This window comes from Acanthaster planci, linkage group LG06 (genome assembly GCF_054643075.1).
Source record: "Acanthaster planci isolate LZ-2023a linkage group LG06, COTS_SCS, whole genome shotgun sequence".
Lineage (NCBI taxonomy): Eukaryota > Metazoa > Echinodermata > Asteroidea > Valvatida > Acanthasteridae > Acanthaster > Acanthaster planci.
The window spans coordinates 14,547,325-14,570,053 of record NC_141782.1 but is presented as its reverse complement, the minus strand read 5'-3'; the positions used below and the strand labels follow the sequence as shown (position 1 = coordinate 14,570,053).

Below are 22,729 nucleotides of genomic sequence, written 5' to 3'. Positions count from 1 at the left end.
TGACGCAGTCCCCTTTTCGCCTCACACTTTTATCCTGCCATCAGCTTTCCAACCTGCTTTGCCCTTCTGCATAAAATCCGTGCTTAGTTGGCCTTGCTTGCTTGTTTGTCTCTGTCCGTTTGTTATTTGCCTTTGAGAAAGATTCTGCAATTATTTAAACGTCAGGCCCGCAAATTTTTTTTGTCATGATTTATATTCCGAAATGCTAAAATTCACTCTAGTCGAGTGAAAATTCACCCAATCGGATTGAATATCAGGACCAGATAAATTCGAGTAAACTTTCTCGGCTCCATATCTAAATTTCAATCCAGTTTCCTGTAGAAAGGGTGCTTTTTCAAAGTAAATCATCTACATTTAGAGTGACTTGAATTCTAAAATGTGTAGTCCTAGTTTCAATCTCGATTTAGAGGTTAGAGGCCCTATACACGCACGCGTATAACCCAAGGATTTCGTATTATGTACGTTGCGTGCAGTGTTGAAATTGTTTTTAAACTACAATTTCAAAAACATATTCGTATACTGCCTGCCGCCAGCCTTTATTTTGAACGAGGATCTAATTCAAAAGTCAAAATTGATTATTGCTGCTGTCCCAATGATTTGAGTGGTGGTCTCATAGAATGGCTCATGCAAATGCAATCCATGGAAATTATTAGTTTAATTTGGGAATGTATTTTCAAGGTGCCACATACCGAAACATGTCAATACGTAAGAGAAGCAGCCCCCTTTCTATTTACTGATGTAAAAACACCTTCCTACGAGTTGGGTTACACAGGGTGAGTTTGCATTGGGTAGGGATGGGGTAAGACTGGGTTGGGTTTGGTGGAATGGGTAACAAAATAAAGATTAATCGTGAAACATTCATCGAATTTATGAGACACGAGTCATCATTACCAGTGAAGGCAAAAGCGTTCATTCTCTGCTTTCACCTTGCACCTGTTGAAGAAGATTACGCTACAGCTTTTGCTCAACATGCACAAGCAAAGTGGTTTACAGTCCACTGCTTTTAACCAGTGTTGTAGTTGAGTACTTTCCGAGTACCAACGTTCTCCGCAAAATACTGAACTGGGTAAGAGGGAATAAAGCCAGAGTGCACAGGTATTTGATGGTAAATGTGCAAAGGTAAGATTACAAAATAAATGCTAGACTTCAGACACTCCCAGTTGTGTAAAATTTAAGTTTTAAGGAGAAAAGTACTAGGAAAGTACTCGGCCGAGTACTTTCCGAGTACTTTTGTCCTAAAAAGTTAATTTTAATCAAACAGTGATAGTCTGAAGTCATTATGTTGCTTTGTAATCTTACCTTTATGCATGTATCATCAAATGCCGATGTACTTCAGCTTTGTTCCCTCTTAACTAATTAAATATTTGGTAGAGAACTTGGTTCTCAAAAAGTACTCGACTACATCACTGCTTTTAACTACTTTTAAGCCTGGTGAAATCTTAGGGTGTGGCACTTGCGTTTAGACTGTCCAACAAGAAAGCTGGCCACACTGCGATACGAGGCTTTCGTTTTTCTTCCACCTGCCCCACCCACAAACACTAAGTTTACGCCATTTTGAGAAATGAACCAATAATCAAAAACAATCGCAAACGATAATTGAGATGAGCAAAGCTCTACTACATGTAACCGTTAAATGATGTTTTGTAATTATTCAAACGAAAGAAGAAATGTGTAATGTTTAATTTGACAATTAGGCCCTATGTATTCCAGAAAACATAGTTTAAATTTAATTTATTTAATTACAATTTTTGATTTACAAATAAAATAAAAACTGTGGACTCCTAACTTCAGACTATCAACATTAAAAGAGCAGTTTGGGCTTTTTATCTGTGACTCGGAAACCCATAAGAATGCTTACATTACTTTAAAGATGAATGTAACGTTAGTTGGTACACACTTTTAAAAAATGATAATTAGCAAATTAATTCGTAACTAACAGTCTACCAACAGCAATTACGCATTGGTTAATTAAAACTAAATCTGTGGAACTGTAATGAGAACGAATTCCAACTGCCAAATGACAACAATGGCTAATTGGGGAAGTGATGCAAATTAACATTTTTTAGATTAGTTGGTGATCACAGCTTGGCTATGGTACGATGCATGCATGAATTGACATAAAAAGGTGGCAACAATGATAAAGTCCGAGGCCTTTAGATGTGCCCAGAAATAGGGGATGCGGGATCGTGGAGGAGAACGACTTGACCCACCTTGGAAATTTGAAAAGTGGGGAGAGGTTGCCGACGTACCACATGATACTAGGACTTTGTTTATGATTCAGATGTACGTCTGTAATGAAGATAACGTTTTGTGTCCTTTCTAAGAGTGAGGTTAAAAGTGGGGGCTTTTGGCACGCTTTGGGGAAGGAAGTTCAATGAATGAAGACATTGACATTAAAAACTGTCTTGAAATAACGAACCGAAAATTTAACATAAATTACTTTAATTGACACAGAGGTGAATTATCAATGGCTGTGATATACATTCACTGCCAGACCCTGCATTAGCTGAATGAAGATTGTTAACAAGTAATTTTTATGCGTGCTAATCCAGTCAGTGTTCTTGTTGGTACATTCAGGTGACTCCCTCACGACCAAGCACAACAACCAAGACTTCTCAACCTATGACCGAGACAACGACAACGATGCTGGCAACAACTGCGCTGAGAAGTACAGCGGAGGCTGGTGGTTCAATAAGTGTCAACCTACCACTGGTTTTAATTATAATCCAGACGTGACAAGTAACCTCAATCGCGAATACTCAGGCATGACTGGGCCTGGTGCTACTACTCATCCTGGATGGAGTTGCTTATACAAGGCCATAATAATATGCAAGAGTGAATTGAAAATGCGAAAAGTTTAAAAAACTCTTCGGTTTCATTTATTTAGTGAAAAAGGTTGCACTTGATATTTCACTGACTTTTGGTGGGGCTGCTTAACATTTGAAGATTTTTGCAGTGGAAATAAAATCACACATTAGGAGGTGACTAAGACGTACACCCGTTGTAAAGCTAAGCCTTTAACCCTGACTCACTAAGAACATGATTAAGAGATGACAAAATCAACACTACAAATAATACTCCGTAACTGTGAGATGTTTAATGTTCAAAGAAGAAAATGTTGTTCGACGATATCACTTTTCTATAAATACATGTACACAAAAACAGATTAGCAGGCTTACAATTACGCGGCAATCTGGAGCCTATTTGCGTCAAAATTTATAGTGTGATTTTTTTCAACCTATATTTCCTTTTGGGGAAACCAGAGATTTGCCACTGTAAACACATCGAAGGACTAAAAGATCACTTTATTCTAGAAAGGTTACTCCTTATGATGTTTAGTGCTGTCTGCATCAAACTGTGAAATATTTGTTCTGTCGTTTCAGACACTGGTCATTCCATGTCAAATCACACTATGGGTCAAACCTGACCCAATTTAAACTTATTTCATAGTTCATGAGGAAATTTTTCCTGAAAAAGTTCAACTTTGTTTTTATTTAGCCCTGTTCGACCAACGAATTCCATGCTACAGACTGGCATGTTTCTGTTGTTTTTATCTTTGGAAATGCAATTAACTGTGTTTTTTTATAAGAATCCGAATTTGCTATTATCCTCATAAAGGCGGGAGACGAAGCAGTCTTTCTTGAAATCAAAAATTAACCATTTTTTTTCTGAAATTGCAAATTGACATGATATCTAGCGTGGTTATTCAAGTGAGATTTTCTGGTCAGCTCAAAAGTGGCTCCGAGCATCTTTTTGAAAATTGTTTGGCTCCTAAAATGGTGAGCTTGTGTAAATCGTTGCCAGGAGGAAAAAATGCAACACAGAAAGGACTTAAGACAGCACGACGCAATGGGTCACGACACGACGCACGACGCGACGCGTCGTGTTTGTACAAACGTATTGGCAAGAAGGCTACGGTGCGACCCGATGCCAGCACGACGCAAGGGAGCCATCGTGCCGTCGCGTTGCACCGTCGCCTGGACGGAGGCTAAAGAGAGAGAGGGAAATGTTTGTCGTAAATAGTACACCATAGTTTTGTCATGCACATGAGTGAAGTCTTGCCTTTATCAGAGAAGATGCAATAGAAACGATTGCTTCTTCAAAAATAAAGTCCCTTCCCTTTTTGGGGTACACAGGTTAGGATTTGCAAATTAAAACATCCCTACAAGCATAAAAGATTTTGAATTAAATCTAAAAGACTGCGTTGTTTATTTCCCTGGAAACCTGCATCTAGATGGACTATACGAACGTCAATTCGAGCTATTAATGAGGGCCGGGGAAAAAGGTGTCCTATTAAGCAAGAGCGAATCATACTTTTTAATCAGCTCCCTTTGTACATGTAGCACTATGCCTGCACTACGAGCCTCGCCAGGGTTGTTTTCCGGGGGACAAAGCCCCTGATAGCAAAAACAAACTATTAAAGATGGAAAGTCAGTTCCTAGGAGGCTGTCACTCCTGAACAATCCCGTTTTATGTGAGTTACAGCCGCAACTTTGCGCTGGAAATCGCACCTCAAATTTGTCTGTTGCAGTTGCTTCTAAACGGAGAGAATATACATGTACCGTGCAGTATACTGTATAAGTTTTAATTATTAGATGTTTGATTGAAGGTGTTTCAGAGTAAAGTCACTCCCTGCAGTGTGTGTAAGAACTAGTAGCAAGTGATAAGTCGTTAGAGTGTGCCAGATGCAATACACGAAATGACATGTACAATACTCAGACAGTCGACCAATAAAGTCATAAGAGTCAGAATCGGTAACAATGCTACATGTTTATTTTTCGAAACTGTGGAATGTGTTGAGCTCAAAATGTAACGTCTGGGTTTGGCAATAGTTGCAATGAGGGGACTTTTCTAGGGGAAGTGAAAATTCCTCGAACCGTGGAAATTGGCACATACATCCTAACTACAAGAAATGAAAAAAGCGTATCTAGTAAATTTTTCATTTTACTAAATGTTAAAGCAACGATGTAATTGATTGTTTTGTGACGTTTGTGCAAATTCGCAACTCACATTTATCTTCTATCTCTAAACGGAGACTAAATGTAAATGGACCTTGCAGTATGGTCTAGTTGTTTTGTACTTTTAATTATTAAATGTTTGATTGAAGATATTTAAGTGTAAAGTAACTCTTCAAAATGTGTTCAAGAACTAGTAGCAAGTGATAAGTCATTAGAGTGTGGCAAATGCAATATACGAAATGACATGTATAATACTCAGAAAGTCGACCAATAAAGACAGAAGAGTCCAAATCAGTGATAGTGCTACATGTTTATCTGCCAAATTTGGGAATGTGTTGAGCTCAAAATGTAACGTCTTGAATTGGCAATAGTTGCAATGGGGGGACTTGTAGGGGAGTTCAAATTCCCCGAAGCCTGGGAGTTGGCTCATACATCGCAACTAGACGAAATAAAAATAGGCATGCCTATACGTTTTCAGTTCATGAACTTTTAAAGCAATGATGTGGTTGATTGGTTTGTGCTGTTTTTTCCTGTTACCTTTATCTTACTTTCAGTAAAAGTGTAAGCAGTTTGCAAACGCTAATAATGATTCAACGTTATAATGATATCTGCCAACACTGCGTTCCTTGTTAGGGAACTGATGACGCAATGGATAAAGGGGGCGTGTGTAAAATGGTTTATTTTATCCCATTTCCAACTCGTCCCCTTTCACTTTTGGCAGTATTTTTACCTCCTGAAACATTCTGAATACACTCCTACACGAGCAAGGTCATTATAAAGTTCAAATTTTCTTTTCGTTAATTTCATGACGCAAGTCTGACAAGGTATTTGCAACATTAGGAAAAAGCTGGTGAATTCGAGCGAGTTTATGCCTCGTTTGCAGCGCATGCTTTTATCTATTAAGGATCATATTGTTTGCAACATATTTCACTGGCAACATTGGGGTAATGTTTTCCCTCCATCTTTGGCAGCTTGCCAAACAGTTAATCGATGGTTGCTACGATGTTAACATGCATTTCAAAGGTTGCTGGAGTCGTAAAAGTGCGAGACGCCTGCTTACAGTCCCGGGATGGATGCAGATATCGCCAGGTTCAGACGCCAAACAAACGCCGATCATTGACATTCATACACAGTTTCACATTGTATGCAAGCACCGCTCGCAACAACAAAGTCACCTTGCCAAGATAGCCCACGGCTACTCGAGTGGTAGCTGCGGTCTTGATATTGGTTGGAACCTCTCGCCTCTTTGTTATATTTTGATTCTAATAAATAACGCCTTTCTTTTTCGATGTATCGTATTGTCCCATTATTAGCAACTAATTGAATGATTTATCTTTCCAATAGAAAAGGCAATAAGGAAGTTAAGTTTTCAAGGTGCGATAGCGAATGCGACGGCAATTTTGATTTCACTTAAGCCTTGCAGCAAAAAAAGTAAATTTTTAAAACCAAAGGGTTCAAAGCAGTGTTTTCATATTTCTGTTGAACTTGCAGCGCAACTTCTTTGCTAAGCCAACGCAAGCTCCCATCTAAGTTCACACTCCAGCTAACTGAATCGAGCTTTCAGTTGGGGGACTTATGGGCTTTATTACCGGAATTAGAGTTGCTAATTTACTAGAGCTTAATGGCGGAAACACGCCGAACTATTACTGCTAAAGGGAGACATATACTCTCGTGTTCATGTACCCTAGGGTGTATTCTGCTGATTTTTTTCTTTTGCGTGAAGTTATCAATGTCTGAATCTGTTCCTTTTAAATTCTGTTCATTGCAAAAACCGATAAAAGAACAATTCAATGATTTTTTTCTAAAGCCAATTTTCAAACTCACTACAATGTATAAAAACTACTTGACATCCTTTCAATGACGGGCTCAGAACCAATTTTTTTGCGGGCCGCGTTTTTTTTTTTTTCGTGGGTTGTTTAAACTCTAGCCTTCTAAGGGTTGAGGTTGAATTTCGGGGTTTAATGAATAGCGCCTTAGAGGAAGGAATCACCTTTTCTCCAATTATGGAGCCGAAGAGGGCAGCAAACCAGGCAGCAAAGCTAACTGCGTACACCAAAGAGACACTTCTTGGCGGTTGGTGGGGGGGGGGGCTAGAATCAGGGAAATCTTTGGCACTGGCAAAAGAACCACAGCCTTTCAGATTGGTTTCTCATTTTAACAATTATTACCTTTACCCAAATAGATGATTCCAAAGCAAAACTTTATAGTTGCTAATTGATAACCAAAATGGCAATTAACTCAGTGTGAATTGTGTGCTGCGAGCAACAGTTCTTAGGGTGCTCCACCGAGGCTGAAAAGTCTGAATTCAACCGTGATACAACTGAGCTAATTGGTGACTCCCCTAATGATCATTAACCTGGAGCACTGCAGAAGACACCAGTCTGGTATATGCACGGCAAATAAAACGGCCAGCAATCGAGGCTAAGCTGATCGTTCATGAGTCAGGCGTTGGGCCACCTGACAACTGGACATTAGTCTTTGGGATATACTGAGGAAACTAAAGAGGGCGCCCAAATCACCTCCTTTATCTTTGGAGTGTTTAAAAAAATACCCATGGGTTTATGGTACTCCCGCATCAGCCACACCATTCCTGAGAAGTCGTCTTGAAACTAACACATAAAAAAAATTAAAATCATCCAAGCTTTTCATACAACTAAGGGAGTCTTGTAGTGTCCGTCAGGATTACACCTTTCGGTTTAAGTCATAGGTTTTCTGTTCAAACTAGAGAACCAAACTGTAGATAATATTCCTGAGCTTGCTCGTTGGCTTCTTGCAATTGACACGAACTAACCGAGCAATGAATCAAACAGAAAAGGAAAAGGGGGTATTGTAAATATCAGAAATTCAGGCAGGGTTTTTGTGCACAAATTAGCGCAAGATGATATAACCATTTTCTCATTAAAATAATAAACTAACATAAAAATAAAAAAGGCTGCAAATATCTATTATAATTGCTAAACAGGATCATCTTAAGAACGACTGGGGTATTTTCGTCATATTGTCAAGTTCCCTAATGTCTCTGTAAATAAGTTCAAAAGTAAAACAACCAATTATCGTTCGAGATGTTTCAGTGTGGTATGCACAATACTCAGAACGTTGAATTTGCTTCATTTGCAAATTAGCGGAATTGCTTAGGTTTTATATTTCTTTCATTTTAATTAATAATCTTTCTTTCAAAACATCTATGTGTCCCTGAACATACAATTTCATTCTAATTTTGTAAAATTCTCCTGGCTTCTGTCAAGACCCAGCAATGACAAGGTTCTTGCACTATCTATAGGAAGCAACCGGTTGTACCACTATGATCTAAAACGAGTGAAAACAAGTATAATAGTCAAGCTTTTTCGCGAAGGTTCGCCTCATTGTAGTGCATTCAGGACTTATCAAGAATGACATACATTTTATAAAATGGACCATGTATTTCAAATTTAATACTTGAGCGGCGTTTTCCTAGCATTTTTGGGAATTCAGATCAACAGTTAATTGATTTCTGCATACACAATTGACACTTACTTCGCAAAGGGGTTACAAATATGAAAGTTCGAACGCCAGGTGCACGGCCCAAGAGTGGACCCAAACACTACCGGACGTTGATGCTAAGGAAACAGCTATAGTGAACTGAGTGTTTCGCTGACCTTTCAGGCCTCAGGGCTGACAGGTAGTTTAAAAAAATCAGGAGATATCGAATGAAAATAGAATTACACTTTTACTGACTTGTGCCGCATGAGAGAGTTTGATGTGGAGACACAAGGCTGCATTTTTTATATTGTCCCCAATTTCACCAAGTCCACTGAACATTAAGTCGTTGAGTTCGTTCATAACCTTTCTGCATTCTGTAGGTCTACATATACATGTATAATTCACTAATATACATGTATGTATTTTCTTTTATATGAAAAAAGTACACGTTGCTGCAATCAGGTCTTGGTTAAAATTAACAATAGATCTATTAGATATATTAAAATAATGTGTCACCACAAGAACCTGAAAATTTCATCATGAGATTTGGTCGTTCCTAGAAACTGCCCTCGGACACCATGAAAGAATCTGCTACTAAAATAATTATCGACAAGTGGCGTATCTGGCGGGGGGGGTACGGATTTTGTAATCAAATATGAAGAAGGTTATTTCATTTATCACATATTAGCACCAAAACCCTAAGGAAACAACAACACAATAATAAAAGTAAGGAATTCAGGGCCGTAAAGGCTTCAGTTACGTTTTCTTCCCCAACATGCATAATATTGAATATTAAGCCAGAAGCCGCATTCCCTTTTGAATTTGTCCTCCTCACGACGTTATGGGCTGGATACGCCGCTGTTATCCAAACTTCATAAGGCGAGAATGCCAGAGAATACAGCACCAAGACAATTACCACAACAAACCCCAAACACAAGCCATTGTTTGGCCCTGTTGGCACTGCTTGGACAATTGCAGCTTCTAACTTCATTTTGCGAAACATAATTATACACCAGTAAACATCATGTAGTTTGTAGTGGAATGGATTTGAAGGGCAATTTGATTACTTTTTCCGGAAGTGCCGGGAGATTCCTTTATCTTCCACTATTTTTCCTCCAAAATGGTCTGCTGGAAAAATGCCTATAAAGAGATTTAGGCTTTTAATAAAGGGTAGTGTAATCATCGGCAGCTAAAAAACCTGATTATCGGCGAGGGTGGAGCAAAGCTGGACTTTCGTGGCAGAAACATGGGAAGACAGCACCCATACAGGTGAAAAGTCTGATAAATATGTCGTTCATTCCCATAATCTCACCTCAATGTTCGAAACAATGAATGGTTAGCTTCGGGTAAAGTTTATGGTTACTGATACCCCCCCTCCAAAAAAAACCCCAACATTTATTAAGCAGTAGACCTACCTAGCAAGGAATATGCCACTGGTGCAAAAACCATTTTTTGGCGTTTGGGTTTGGATGACAAGAAGGAGCCCAGCCCCATAGGAGAAGTTTACCTGGTAAACGTTAATCTATTTCTATCTTGTTCCATACTTCACATATGGCATCCTCTCCTGAAACTGTTGCATTATTGATTTGGGATGAAGATGTTCATAAACTTCAAAGCTGGTAGAAAAGGAAAGTTTTGGAAATCCCTTCCAACCAAACAATGTTTTGTCATGGCTTATGCTTTGACATCGTATGTGAATATTAATGCTCCAGTATTGTCCAACCGAAATCATGGCTTGAAGGGAATTCATCCCGCGTTGACCGGTCACTTTTAATTTCAGCCTGTACGGTGATTGGTGTCCTAACAAATACAATTAAGGGTTACTTTTTCTTCTTACAAACATCGCATCTTTCAGACAATAGTACCCTCGTTTCTTCGAAGTTATAGACCCGGTCAAAACCTTGCTCCTTACGAGGCCATGATCAAATTCCAGGGGAGACTATCATTCCAGAAGTATATGCCAAGAAAGCAAACACCAAATGAGGCACCAAGTGTTTCGCCATGAACGAATCTGAAACGGAGTACACATGCACCTGGACTGTGTACACAGGGTCACAAGCACAAACATCACGTGACGATTCGGAGACAGACAGTGTAGCTGATCATTCCTCTGCAGTTCCTCCACCCGGTCAAGTTGATTTGAAAATCAGGGGCACTGCATCTTTGCTGATAATTGGTACACCAGCCCTGCTCTTGTTCATAGGTTAACCCATCTATGCTTTGGCTTTTGTGGAACTGTGCGATATAAACAAGACTCAAGGAATTCCTCAGTTTGCAAAACCCCCAAAAGTTTCCTATGGCTAAAGGAGATAAACCCTGCTTTTATGAAAAGTCAGGACAACTGTGTGTTGTATGGTAGGATAAACAGCGTGTGGCACTCTTGACAAACTATGATAACTGTAGTGTAACTAATAAGCAGGTTCGATGTACAAACCCTCCTACAGATTATCATGACACCAGCAAACCAAATACTGTCATTGGGTACATCAATCATGTGGAAGTGTGTGTACTATGCACATGCTGGCATATCGGTGAAGTGGTGGTATTTTGGATCTTCTAGACATATGTGATCTAAATGCAAAAATAGTGTATAATAATCGTAGCATATAAAATCTTGACTTTCGACTCTATCTGACCCAAGGCCTGCTGTCAATGGGGATACTTTGAGAAATTCAATCAATTCAATCCCTCCCGGTTTTAATATTGTGGTAGAGTTAAAAGAACCATTATGGTGCAGAAAACAGAGAATTTGACTAGAAATCACAATTCTGCCCCCCTTTTAAAGTTTTGGTAGAAACGAGCAAGCATGGAGCAGAGCTTCTCCCAACATTGAAAGGGGGGGGGGTGGCGTTCTGTCCAATGAAAGCAATAATTATACTTGTACTTTGGAGCGGAACACTTAATTTTTCCTGATAGTGCCAACTAATAAGAATATTCGTTTGGGAAAATTCGGTTCTGAGAACATCAAAGGCAGACTAAGTGATTAGGTTGGTCTCTACAAGTTCGTTGTAACTACTCCACTGTGTCAATGTTGGTTTATTACTCATTGCATAGTATAGTCATGTTTTGCCCATACAATCTGCAGAGGGCAGTATGGATGCATGTACCATATCAGGTTAGGTATTAAGCCGGTCATTTATCTCTCTGTGGGTTGGCATTCAAGGGGGACGGTACAGAGAGGGGCTGGTGCTGAAAAGGTTAATGACCCCTCCCCTTTTAAATATGGCTGTCTCATTCCTAGTAGGTAAGTTCACGATGGCTCAAGACTTATTTTGTATCATCGGTATAAATGGCTGGACCAGTATGTTTTGTCTTGTAACAAGGCACAGGCACAGTTTTCTCAAGCATCGTCAACATTAAGATTAGGACCAAATGGCAAATTCAAATTGGTCAGCAAAATCTTTTGTCTTGGCAGGCAGAGACCCCTTGAATGTTTTCTCTGGACTACTTATTACCAGTCAATCATTCCATGACTGTGTATGGTCTCCATTGTACATGTTTTCGGTAATTTAACTCATATTAATCATTTACGTCAAACTTTTTCCTCTCCCCTCAAAGATTTCTACACCAATATCTAAAAAGAAACGTAGACGGCGTTGAGCTGTTTGACTCCTGACCCCAAAAGTCAATGACACATATTAAAGAGTCAAAATTTGGAGGCAGTATTTGTTTTTTGTTTTTTTACAATGGTCCTTGAAAGTCCTCAGTACATACATGGTATTGATATCAAGGCAACTGAAGTTTTGGTTCCCAGTCTGAAATAATTTTAATGATGGTTTTAAAATTTAGGGGATTTCAGCAGAGTGGAAAAAAATCACAGAACCGGGTCGGCATGACTGACATAGCCTGCAGAAACGGTTGATAAATCCTTCCAGGGGTATTTTAGAAGATTTCTAGTGCCACTACCAGGTCAAATGGTATCATTTGTCTCAATATTCTGTTAATTTAAAAGAGCTTTATTTTTGTCACACATAAAATGAATTACAAATGGGTGTAGTGAAACGCAGCGAATATACAGCGCGAAACACTGACGTTAACCGGTTTGTTTCATACTCTTCACCAAATGTTAATTGAGTTTTTAGGAGAGGTAAATTGCACTCTACTCTTTGTACCACTATTTAATTGTGTTGGCACTATGGTAACCGAGCGAGTGCAGAGCCAGCATAAACTATTTAAACGATTATTAATTAGTTTGGACACTATGTATGACAGCACATTACTTGGAACATTTTGAGTGGGCGTAATTTCAGCCGCTGTCTGCTACAGCTACCAAGGGTTTTGTCAAGGTTTCATTTCTTACTGCTTAAGGTTAGACACAACCAGAGATAATGGAAAGTTGTTTGTGCGAAGTAAAACTCTCTAAATTATTTGGTTAAAAAGGCCATTTCTATATCTGCATTTCCTGTTCCGCCCGTTGCAAGTTTGAATCTCATTCAAGTCAGTTTCGTAATCGTAAATTAAAAATTTGTAAAACTCTCAGTAATTCAGCCTGTGGCTGCTATTGAGTTTTAATAATAAACCAAACCAAACCAAACCAAACCAAACCAAACCAAACCCAAGAACACATTGAACAGAAGGGCGTAAATGTAACCATTGATCAATCATTGTTTGCTAATCAACAACTCGGTCCCCTCTAATTTGAGGTTTCAGGTATATAATTATATCAAGCTTTCTGTTCCCCAAAGAGTTGTTGAAAAATACTAGTTTATGCAGTTTAGGTAAAAGGAGAAATTTCTCTTGCGATTACGCCAGAACTATATTTTTTCGAAATTCACGTGTAGGTTTCTTCGTAAAAACGGACCAGAAAGTTTATATCAGAGGTAGAATCGTACCAAAACGAAGAATGAAATAATCCGTGCTGTAGTGATCTCGAGCTGCTGAAACCTTCATGGCCTTTTCGACAGGGTGGGGCTCAATATGGAGGACCTTTTAAGGGCTTTGTAATTTTGTTACAGTACAAAATTCTGTTTTATTTTGTTGAAACCTTCTTGCAGGGAAGGGGTGGGGGCAGGTCCGTCAAGTATTATTGTATAAGAGTACAATAGATACATTTTTAAAGCCAGCACAGCCAAGCAGTGTAATGCATTATTAATGGCTTCGAAGGCAATTCGACAGTGGCCATTATTTGCCAGGCAGCGTTCAATTTTTCACTGCCTCCACCGCGCCTTCTGCTCACAATAGCATTAAAAGGCTACAGAGTCCTTGTGTGCCCAACTGCTCATTTTTAACACTCACTGCAGAGACAGGACAAATTAAAGGAAATTAGAATATCAATGTAAACAAAATGCTTTGAACCAATAGAAAGGATATAAATCTCAAAACAGGATGTAAACACATTCACGAAGAATTTGAAATACAAGTATACTGAGAGGGCAAACAAAATACAAGTATAAATGAAAAAACATCTTTTAATGGTCCTATTAACAAACTGCGTTTTAGTTGTCAATGGTCATGAAGTAGATGCCTTTAGTTTTCCAGAATTTTAATTGTTACGAGGAGCTGAAAAAAGTCCTGACCAGTCCCTTGTCGCGCTTGAGGCTGACGTCATGATGGGCGGAGCTAGACATTGGCATTTCACCATGATCTTCCACATAGCAGTTTGGCAACTGCATGGAATCGTCAACACCTTGTTTTCTATCAGAATAATCCTCTCTTCTGTTGCCCGAACCTACATCTTAGAATACGGAACAGAACATTTCGGGAAATTTAAAAATGGCGAAACCAGACGCTGGTTTCGTAGTTTTGAGGCTGACACTGTGTCTGGGGACGGTTATTTTAATAGCCTTTGGGTACCAGTGTAATCCACTCCGAAAAACCTTTTACGTCGCGGAAAACCACGCACTGCGTGGTTTTACCTATGCACGTAGACCTGTTCGTTCTAGTGTCATTTGCAGACAGATCTGCAGCTTAGATGAACGATGCAAATCAATTAACTTCAATGACTGCAACAAGACGTGCGAGACGAACCTTGCTACCAGACGAGAGCATCCTGGAAACTTTAGCGCAATCTAAGGAAGTGTGTACTTGGATGACGATGCAGACACGCCCCGATACTCACTGAATGGCACTAGTGACTGCATGGTCTTAGATGACGGTAAGTACTGAATCATTCCATCTACCCCTATATTCTTCTGCCAAGGAACTCCACATTAAGTGGCGTAAATCCGGAAATGGGGAGGGGGGTTGAGGAAGGGTGAGAGGGATAACTTGCCCAGCCAAAAAAAAAAAAAAATACATCTTGAAAATAGTTCGAGGTACCCGCTGCTTCATTTGACTCGGACCGGCCTGCCGACCCCGGCAAGCTCGGTGGTCGAGTGGTTAAGACATTTGCACTAGTAGGCAGGAGGTCGTGGGTTCGAGTCCCACCCGAGTAAAGCTTGTGAGGTTTTTTTCGCAAGCTCTTGGACAAGCACTGAGCATACAGTGCTTATTAATATACGTTGGGTAAGGGCAAAAACCTGTTATATATAATTGCCCAGCCATGAAAATTTGAAAAGCGGGGAGGGGGATTGACATCGTACGACTCTATACGTGTATAAAGGTCAATGTTAATGATATATTGATATTCATCTATAACGTGTATTTCAAAATTGTTTTTCCTTTATCAATGACATTGAATGCATTTTTTCCTTGGAAGTCTAAAAAATCTTCAGTTGGGGATGATTTAATAGCCCACCCCCACCTCAAACCGTGGGGGAATATATACCCATCCCTTGGATTTACGCCCATGTCCAGATTCAAGATTGAATCTACCACGTTTCCCTTCCTAGCTCAGATTTCAAAACTATACTCTAATACAGAAGAAAGCAAAGTCCTTGAAAAGGCAACATACAAGCCTTGTTATTAAGTTAATACTGATTCAGACTGAGTCGGAGTCCCATATCATATTGTGAGAGCTTTCACAATTTTTATCAAAAGGGGCCCGTGACAGAGTTGTGCAGTATTTTTATGATCACTCAGAAAAACCAAAATTCTGAAAATGTATTGAATGTATTGCCCGAGCATATAACCCCTGTTTTACCAGCAGTCATCAGCCAATAGTAATGAATTAACCTTTTTGAAGGTGGTGTAAGGAAGCGTATAAGGGCCACTTGCAAAAACAAATTGAAGTTACTATCTCGCCGCGGCGAGTTATACGATCTTGCTGCAACGTGAAATTTTCATTTATACTTATACAAATAATCCCATTTATACAAACAAAAAGGGAAAAAAGGAAAAAAGAAAACAGCTAAAGAACAAAAACTAGAAATGAAATAGAAGAGAATTAGTTGCTTTAAAAAAAAGGGAAAAAAATGACCCCCTTCCTGAAGCTAAATGTTATTGTTTTAACTAGCTGGTTTGCGGCCTCCGCCATGCCAAAAAAAAATTCTCGCGACGCCAATGCATATTTTTGTCCAATATTTGTTACCATTTTGGAGCAAACCTCGAAGTTGATATCATTAACGTTAAAATCTGCTATGATTTAAGAGATTTCAACAAGCAAAACGAAAAGTGAAGTGAAGGTCAATGGAAACTAACACATACTTTTTTGTCCACTGGATTGAAATCCCTTGGCTCTTTGACCTTACATTCATGCGTTCACTTGTCACGAACCACCCACACAGCGCAGGGCGCCGAGAAGGGCAAATACATAACTTATTGTTTGTAGTTTATTTTTACATCTGAACACGGGTCGACATTTCCGACCCCGTGCGCATGACACATGTGCACTTATACTATATTTGGAGATAAGGGCACTAAGTAACCCTAAATCCTTTGAGCATCCAGAGCTGTTCAGTATTTCATGCGTTTAGTTTGTAAAAGTGGTTTTGCTCTCCATTTTAAGCACTATAATTGAATAAATTTTGACCAATGAAGTTCAAATGTAACTCTCAAGTCTGCTTGCGTTGGTTTGGCAAAATGTAGGAAGGAATTAAAAACAGTCTATGCCTCATCTGAATATGGGAATTCACACCACAAAAGGAAATTTCTTTTGTTTTTCTTTGTGTTGGAAATCAATCTTTGCGGTTGAAATGTAACATCTCCTTTTGTTCCAATTAGCAATCTAAAACCACATAGCATTGCATTTCACCCTAAAGATACATTTGAAAACGGCCGCGCTGAATAGGACTTATGCAACTAATGAAATATTCGCTGCGGCGGGAAATCAATTTAATGCCGTGGCAAGATCTTATAATTCGCCGCGGCGAGATACACATTCAACATTTTAACCCGCCGCGGCGAGATAGTAACTCGAAAATAAAATTTTGCAAGTGGCTCTTATACACTTCCGTAGTTATAATAGGTATCGAATAGTAAATACATGTAGGTTGATTTACAGTTGTAGCGGTCGCGCCAGCTTGAAGCCAAAGACCGTTTTCATAGGCGTTATGATGAGTATTACCTCTGGAAAATTCGAATAAAATTATTAGAATTGTAATGAGTCTAGAAAGACTGCTCCAAACACTGATGAATCGCATTCCTGTTCAATTCAAGTTACTTATTTCGAGCCACATTTAATTAAGTTGGGAAAACGGCAGGCGTTTTATAATTTTTAATTAATTCGGGTATAAAACTACAAGTCCCGTAAAAACATAAATACCGCGGCTAAAACCCACTTGATTTGATGGCTTTCGGTCAACTGCAACCCGTGAACAGTGAAAATGCACCGTGAATAGTTTAATGAAAAGAAATGAAAATGCAGCAGCTGTCCATCTAGACCTGAAATGGGTTCATATTAAAAATGTGATTCAATGAAACACGAGTGCGAGGAAATATCATTGAGCGGATAACACTACAGGAAAAGAAGGGATCGTTTCTTAACGTTGTTGTCATGTTGTATTTAACAGAATCTCACCCTTTTCCTGGATTCAAATTGAATAGCTCACTTTTATTGATGTCTACATCGATATGCTTTCTCATCTAGTTACATCATCTGATGAAACTAGAACGGCAAGTGAGCAACCGAGTGCGACAAGCAACCAGTCGAGTCATGGAACCGACACACTGGATTCAGCAACCGACATGCTAAGATCGACAGGTGAGTTGAAATTTAAAAGAAAAGAATGTTTTCTGGTATCTAAAACCAGACATTTTGAAGGTCCCGCTGTTGGAATAATATTCTTGGAAAACACTGTACAGATTTCAATGGTTTGATTTTGACATCGTGAAACCTTAGATCGCTTATTATTTTTTTGACAAAGGGTTACTTCTTGTTGTCTTACACATTAATCAATAACTAAATGAAAAAAGGAGGTCAAGGATAGTAAAATTTCAAAACTCTCTGTGCTCAATGAACACTGGTATTTAGTGACAATTTTGCTCATAAATATTGAAGTATCTATGAAAAATGAAAACGGGGACAAAATAATCTTTGATTTAGCCAAAGAAGAATACAACATATGACACGCAAGTTCATTTTTAGGGTTGTTTTTAAAGATCAATGCTCAGATATAGTTCCAGTTGATCTTGAGAAAGCACCTGCACCAAGATCGGAATAAGCAAACCTGCTTGATTTGCAAGACATGTGATAAGCCAATGTGTGTCCTTGGATGCTTTAGGAAGTTTCACTCCTCAGATCTCTTTAATCCGTCAACTATTTGCCAATTTTTGCTAATGTTTCTTCCAGTTGACAAGAAATCCCATCCCCTCCCTTCAATGTTAAGGTAGAAGCAGGCCAGCATGATGCTGATTGTTTCCCAACATTGAAACGGGGGGGGGGTGCAGTGCCTCGAAGGGTTTGCAACGCCTTGGCCAACCACAACAGATTTTGCGCATTGTGATTGGCCGAAGCGTTCCAAACTCTAGGAGGCGCACTATTGTGAAACGACCGTATTGCGTCTGTTGTGTTGATGTAGACCTCCGATATCATCCTGGAGTTTACTATTTACCTTCTTTTTTCTGCTCGTGATAACCACTAAGAATATTCAAATTTTGAAACTAAGTGATTAGGTTGGTCTCAACAAGTAGTCTGCTTTGTCAATATTGGTTTATCACTCATTGCATTTCAAAGCCACGTTATGCCCATAGAATCTATTGAGGGCAGTATGCAAGCATATAGACCATTATTAGGTTGTGGTATTGATCTGGTAGTTTGCCTTTTTGTGCGTTGGTATTGAAAGGGGATAGCACAGAGAGTGACTGGCGCTGAAAGGGTTAACACTACTCACGCGAAATAAAGGAATCGCATGTGAACATTACTCACGCAGAATAAATGAAGCACATATTAACTCACGTCGACGTTTTAGGAGTGTTTTCACTGGGAATGGTCCATGTGCCCCTTATAAACAAAGAGCCTGGAGAGGGAATATCCGAATGACATATCTACACATCCATTTTGCGGTTTAACAATTTCATGCATCAATATCTGGAAGAAAAAGAGTCTTTACATGGGCATGGGAAACTGTATTATTTTCCATTTTTAATTTTATATGTATAGGTTTTCCAGGCTTATTTCAGGCAAAAAACACACACACACCCACAGAAGTGTGTATTTGCCTGCAACTGGGGACCCCCTATTGTTCCTCTTTTGTTTTACAGGACCACCCATATGTTTTGTACAGTTGTCAATCGGGGACCCTCTGTCAATCGGGGACCTTATTGTCCTCCATTGTTCAAGGTCCCCAATTGAATGCAGAAACAAACTCACATACACAAACCACAAAAATAAACCACAAAAACGGGCTAAATTTCATGAACACGTATTCATATTCGTGGGAAGGCTACGGTTCGGTTTGGTCTGTTTTTTTTACCCCTTTTCCAATTCGGTTTCCTGGCAGTAATGTTTCTAGCTTTATCATTTAATTTCGCTGAACCATTTTCGCTATCTGCTGAACTTCGTAATTCCTTGATACTGATGCCCCTCAAAAGACTTTTAAGGTCACTTAAAGAGCACACTTTGTTTCCTAACATGTTGCTTTCCTACTCTCTATTTGGTTGTTTTCAGGCAGGTCGGTCTGGTCATTTCTGCTCATGTCATTGTTTCGCTTCATCCCATTTTGGGTGTTTTTGTAGTCTTCCCTCCTCTCCAATTCTGGTCTTATCTGTCTGTCTGTACGCACGGCTTGGCCCTGGTGTCTGCTTGCGTCGTTTTCATTGTAATGGATGGGTTTTGGTTTGAGGTCTTGGCCTTCGCTGGTCTGACATCCAATCTTCCCTCATCTTCTCTGTTTCTTTTATTCTTCATCCAGTCATTTTTAACCTTGTATTTTCCCGCTTATTGTTCATTTGTTCGTCTAAGTATGTATAACCTTTTGATATTTGTACCAAACTAAGTTAATTCAATTGTTGTACTCAAGCTCCCTACTCTTGGTGAGACATGTTTTGCGCCAAGTGTCTACAAAGGTTATTGCGGGCGGGTGCAGCTATGCACAGAGGTGGGACACATGAACATAGTTCTCACGTAGTGTTCATTGAGAACCACTCAGGCAGACTGTATGAGGGTATAAATATCGGTGGCCTTAATTCAGGGTGTGGTCATTCTGCCTCTTATCAACTGGCAGCGGTTGGTGGAGTTCAACTTTTAGCAGTCTTTGGTTTTCTTTGTTGAGCAGATAAGTCTCTGTAATTTTGCTTCTCCCCCCAACTTAAGTTGGTTTGTATTTTGTTCTTGTTCAAGCAAATTTGTGCTTTTAGCTCCAGCCCCTCGCACCACTTCGTTGAATCTGTCTGTCCTCCATTAATCTTGTTAATTTTCATCAGTAGTCATGTAATTTGTGTAAGGCCACGCCCTAATGCTTTGTGCATAATTATTGTACAATTTAACAAGCATCCCCGCCTTTTCTTTCTTTGCAAGTCTTAAGTGTTGATTAATCAAATTGTTACTTTGCTTGAGGGCCCTCTGGAACTCCTGTGACTGTATGCACTTTTTGTTCGTGAACACCTGGTTTTTTTTGTCCTTTGGTAAATTATATTTTTTGATTAAGTTGCTGCCTATTTGGGGGCACCCCATTTCCACGTGTCCTTACTGCTCAGTCCGTTACAAAATTTTAACATATGCTGTTATATTTTTATCTATGTGCAATATTGTCGATTACTTCAATTAATTTCATATTTTATATTTATTTGTTGCTTAGATGACGACAAAAGCTATTTCAATATCCTTATTATTTTTTTTTTGCTTGGAAAATCAGATTTTATATAGGATTCAGAAAACGTGAACGAAATTGAATTCTCAAATGTCAAAGAAATTGCATATTGACTAAGTCAAATGCCTGATCAATGTCTTTCTAAGCCCTTTGACGAACATGAGCAAACGAACCTACGTTTGGAATTTGGAGTAACGTATTTCCCGAAAGAATATTCAATGACGAATGATTCGATGATTATTGAATGTTCATATCAAGGATCATTCTTTTAACCACAAATTTGAATGGGCCTTGTGTTGAATTGAACGGCTTTTTGCTGAAATTGGTCAGGAAAACTTATATTCTGTTTCCGCAGTTGACAAAGTTCATCTTGTCCTTTGATTTGGTTTATCAACACACCATGTCAACTATCCCAATGAATTGGACCGAAAGATGAAATACACGGGTGTTGCAAGAGCTGACATTAATTTCTGTTTGTTTTTTTTTCTAAAGCAAGAGTTCCGTTTTCGGCTTTCTGAGTCAAATCTGGTTTTCAGATTACAGAAAAGTACAAAATGGAAAGTCCAAAAGGTATAGACTATAAAACAAAACATTTGCCCTCACTCCAATGGCTAGCTGGAGGGGACTGCCCTAAAAAAAATATGAATCTTGGTTTAGGTGCCAGACAAGTGGAGCTGTGTTGCAAATCGCATATCCTATAAGACTACCCAAAAAACAAAGGTCACGATGTGTTAAACGGTTTAATTAGTACGTTTCTTACCAACTTGTTTCTCTATAGATATTACTAACTGCCAGGAGTGGTTAGATGCAGGGTACAATACCAGCAACGTATACACCATCTACCCAATGCAGTATCAAAATGGCTTGCAGGTCTACTGTGATATGAAGAAGAGTGAATCACGTTGGAAGGGCCTACAGGGAGGTTGGATTGTAAGTATCTTTTTTAGATTAACTATTTATCCATCGATCACGTCCCAATCTATTCACATTTGCCAGGTCAAATTCGTAAAAAAAAGCCCTAACTAATGCAGGCAAACTTTCTCCCTGCTTTAGATCATCATGTGCTTAATATGTTAGATTAGAAAAATTCAATTCCGTTCTCAGACGGCACACTTGCATAATTACTCATCATCACTTGAAGTAATGTCCTTTGTTTCTAATGATCTTTCAAATCAACGGTCCGTTAGAGAAGTCTAATTTCCATCCGGTTTTGTAGTTACGGTTTTACTTCAAGAAAAATTATATTTTGTTTTGTATTCAAATAATGAAAATTACGGCAAGAAATTATGATTTGATTGATTTCTCTGTATTCTGTTCGGTATTTATTCATATATTTCAAGTTTTACCAATTATTAGAGCACTTGTTGTTTGACATTTTAATTACAAGAAAATCTTCGTCCAGTCATTTCAAGGGCTAAAGTGTGTTTGCAATATTCTCTGTCAACTGAGTAGCGTGCTGTGTTGAGTATGTGTCTAAATTCTGGAAAGATCCCTGTGTCTATCACGCCCTCTTGTTGCTATTTGATCTGCCACTTTGTTTCTGCCCAAATCATCTGTAAGTTGGACATTGAGAGAAACATTGCCTTTGATGGCTGTGATCGATCCAAATAATTTGCACTTTCATATATATGTTCACGGCTTCTGACGTGCCATGCTGTTGAGCTTCAGTCTCAATACAGGCGACTCATAATACAGTGCGCTAACAAGATTTTGCCGCAAAGGTCACTTTTCAAGTTTGTGGTCGACACGCTACCGCGATTTAGCGCACTTTGGTAACTTGGTGTTATGTGATTGAGTAGTTCCCTACACCACACAAAAACCATCAGTTTGACTACCAGATACCCATTCGCCATAAGCAATTTCGAATTTTGAACCAAAAGAAACAAACATTCCGAAAAGTTTTAACTCTCCTGCTCACAGCTCAGTTGGCGAATGAGACTTTGTCGACTAAGGCTTATCCATGACAACAGTGGCGCACTGCATTGTGGACCATCCTTATTGGCACAGTACATTCATTGTGTTTATAACAGGACTCGGTAAAAATGCAATATTTTCACAAACCAATTTGTTCAGGGAAAAGCAAAAGCTTGTCAAGGAAACAAAATTTTGTAGAGGAAACAGCACATTTTTGGAGGGGGGCGGATAGTTCTGACGAGGGAGAAACACTTCATTTGAGGAAAAAGCAATGGATAGTGTAACGGAATCCATGAAGGACCCTGATAACAAACGTGGGATCAAAGAAAATAA

At 39.1% G+C, this 22,729-nt stretch overlaps 1 protein-coding gene across 1 annotated transcript in view; it reads left to right on the top strand.

Annotated features, from left to right (window-relative positions):
• LOC110990830 (ficolin-2-like) overlaps positions 1-5,254 on the top strand; it is a 35,687-nt gene extending 30,433 nt beyond the window's left edge. The window contains exon 5 of the mRNA XM_087137538.1: positions 2,578-5,254. Within this exon, the coding sequence (XP_086993664.1) occupies positions 2,578-2,861 (284 nt within the window). The 3' untranslated portion in view covers positions 2,862-5,254. The remainder of the gene's footprint in view (positions 1-2,577) is intronic.
• The last annotated feature ends 17,475 nt before the right edge of the window (positions 5,255-22,729 follow it).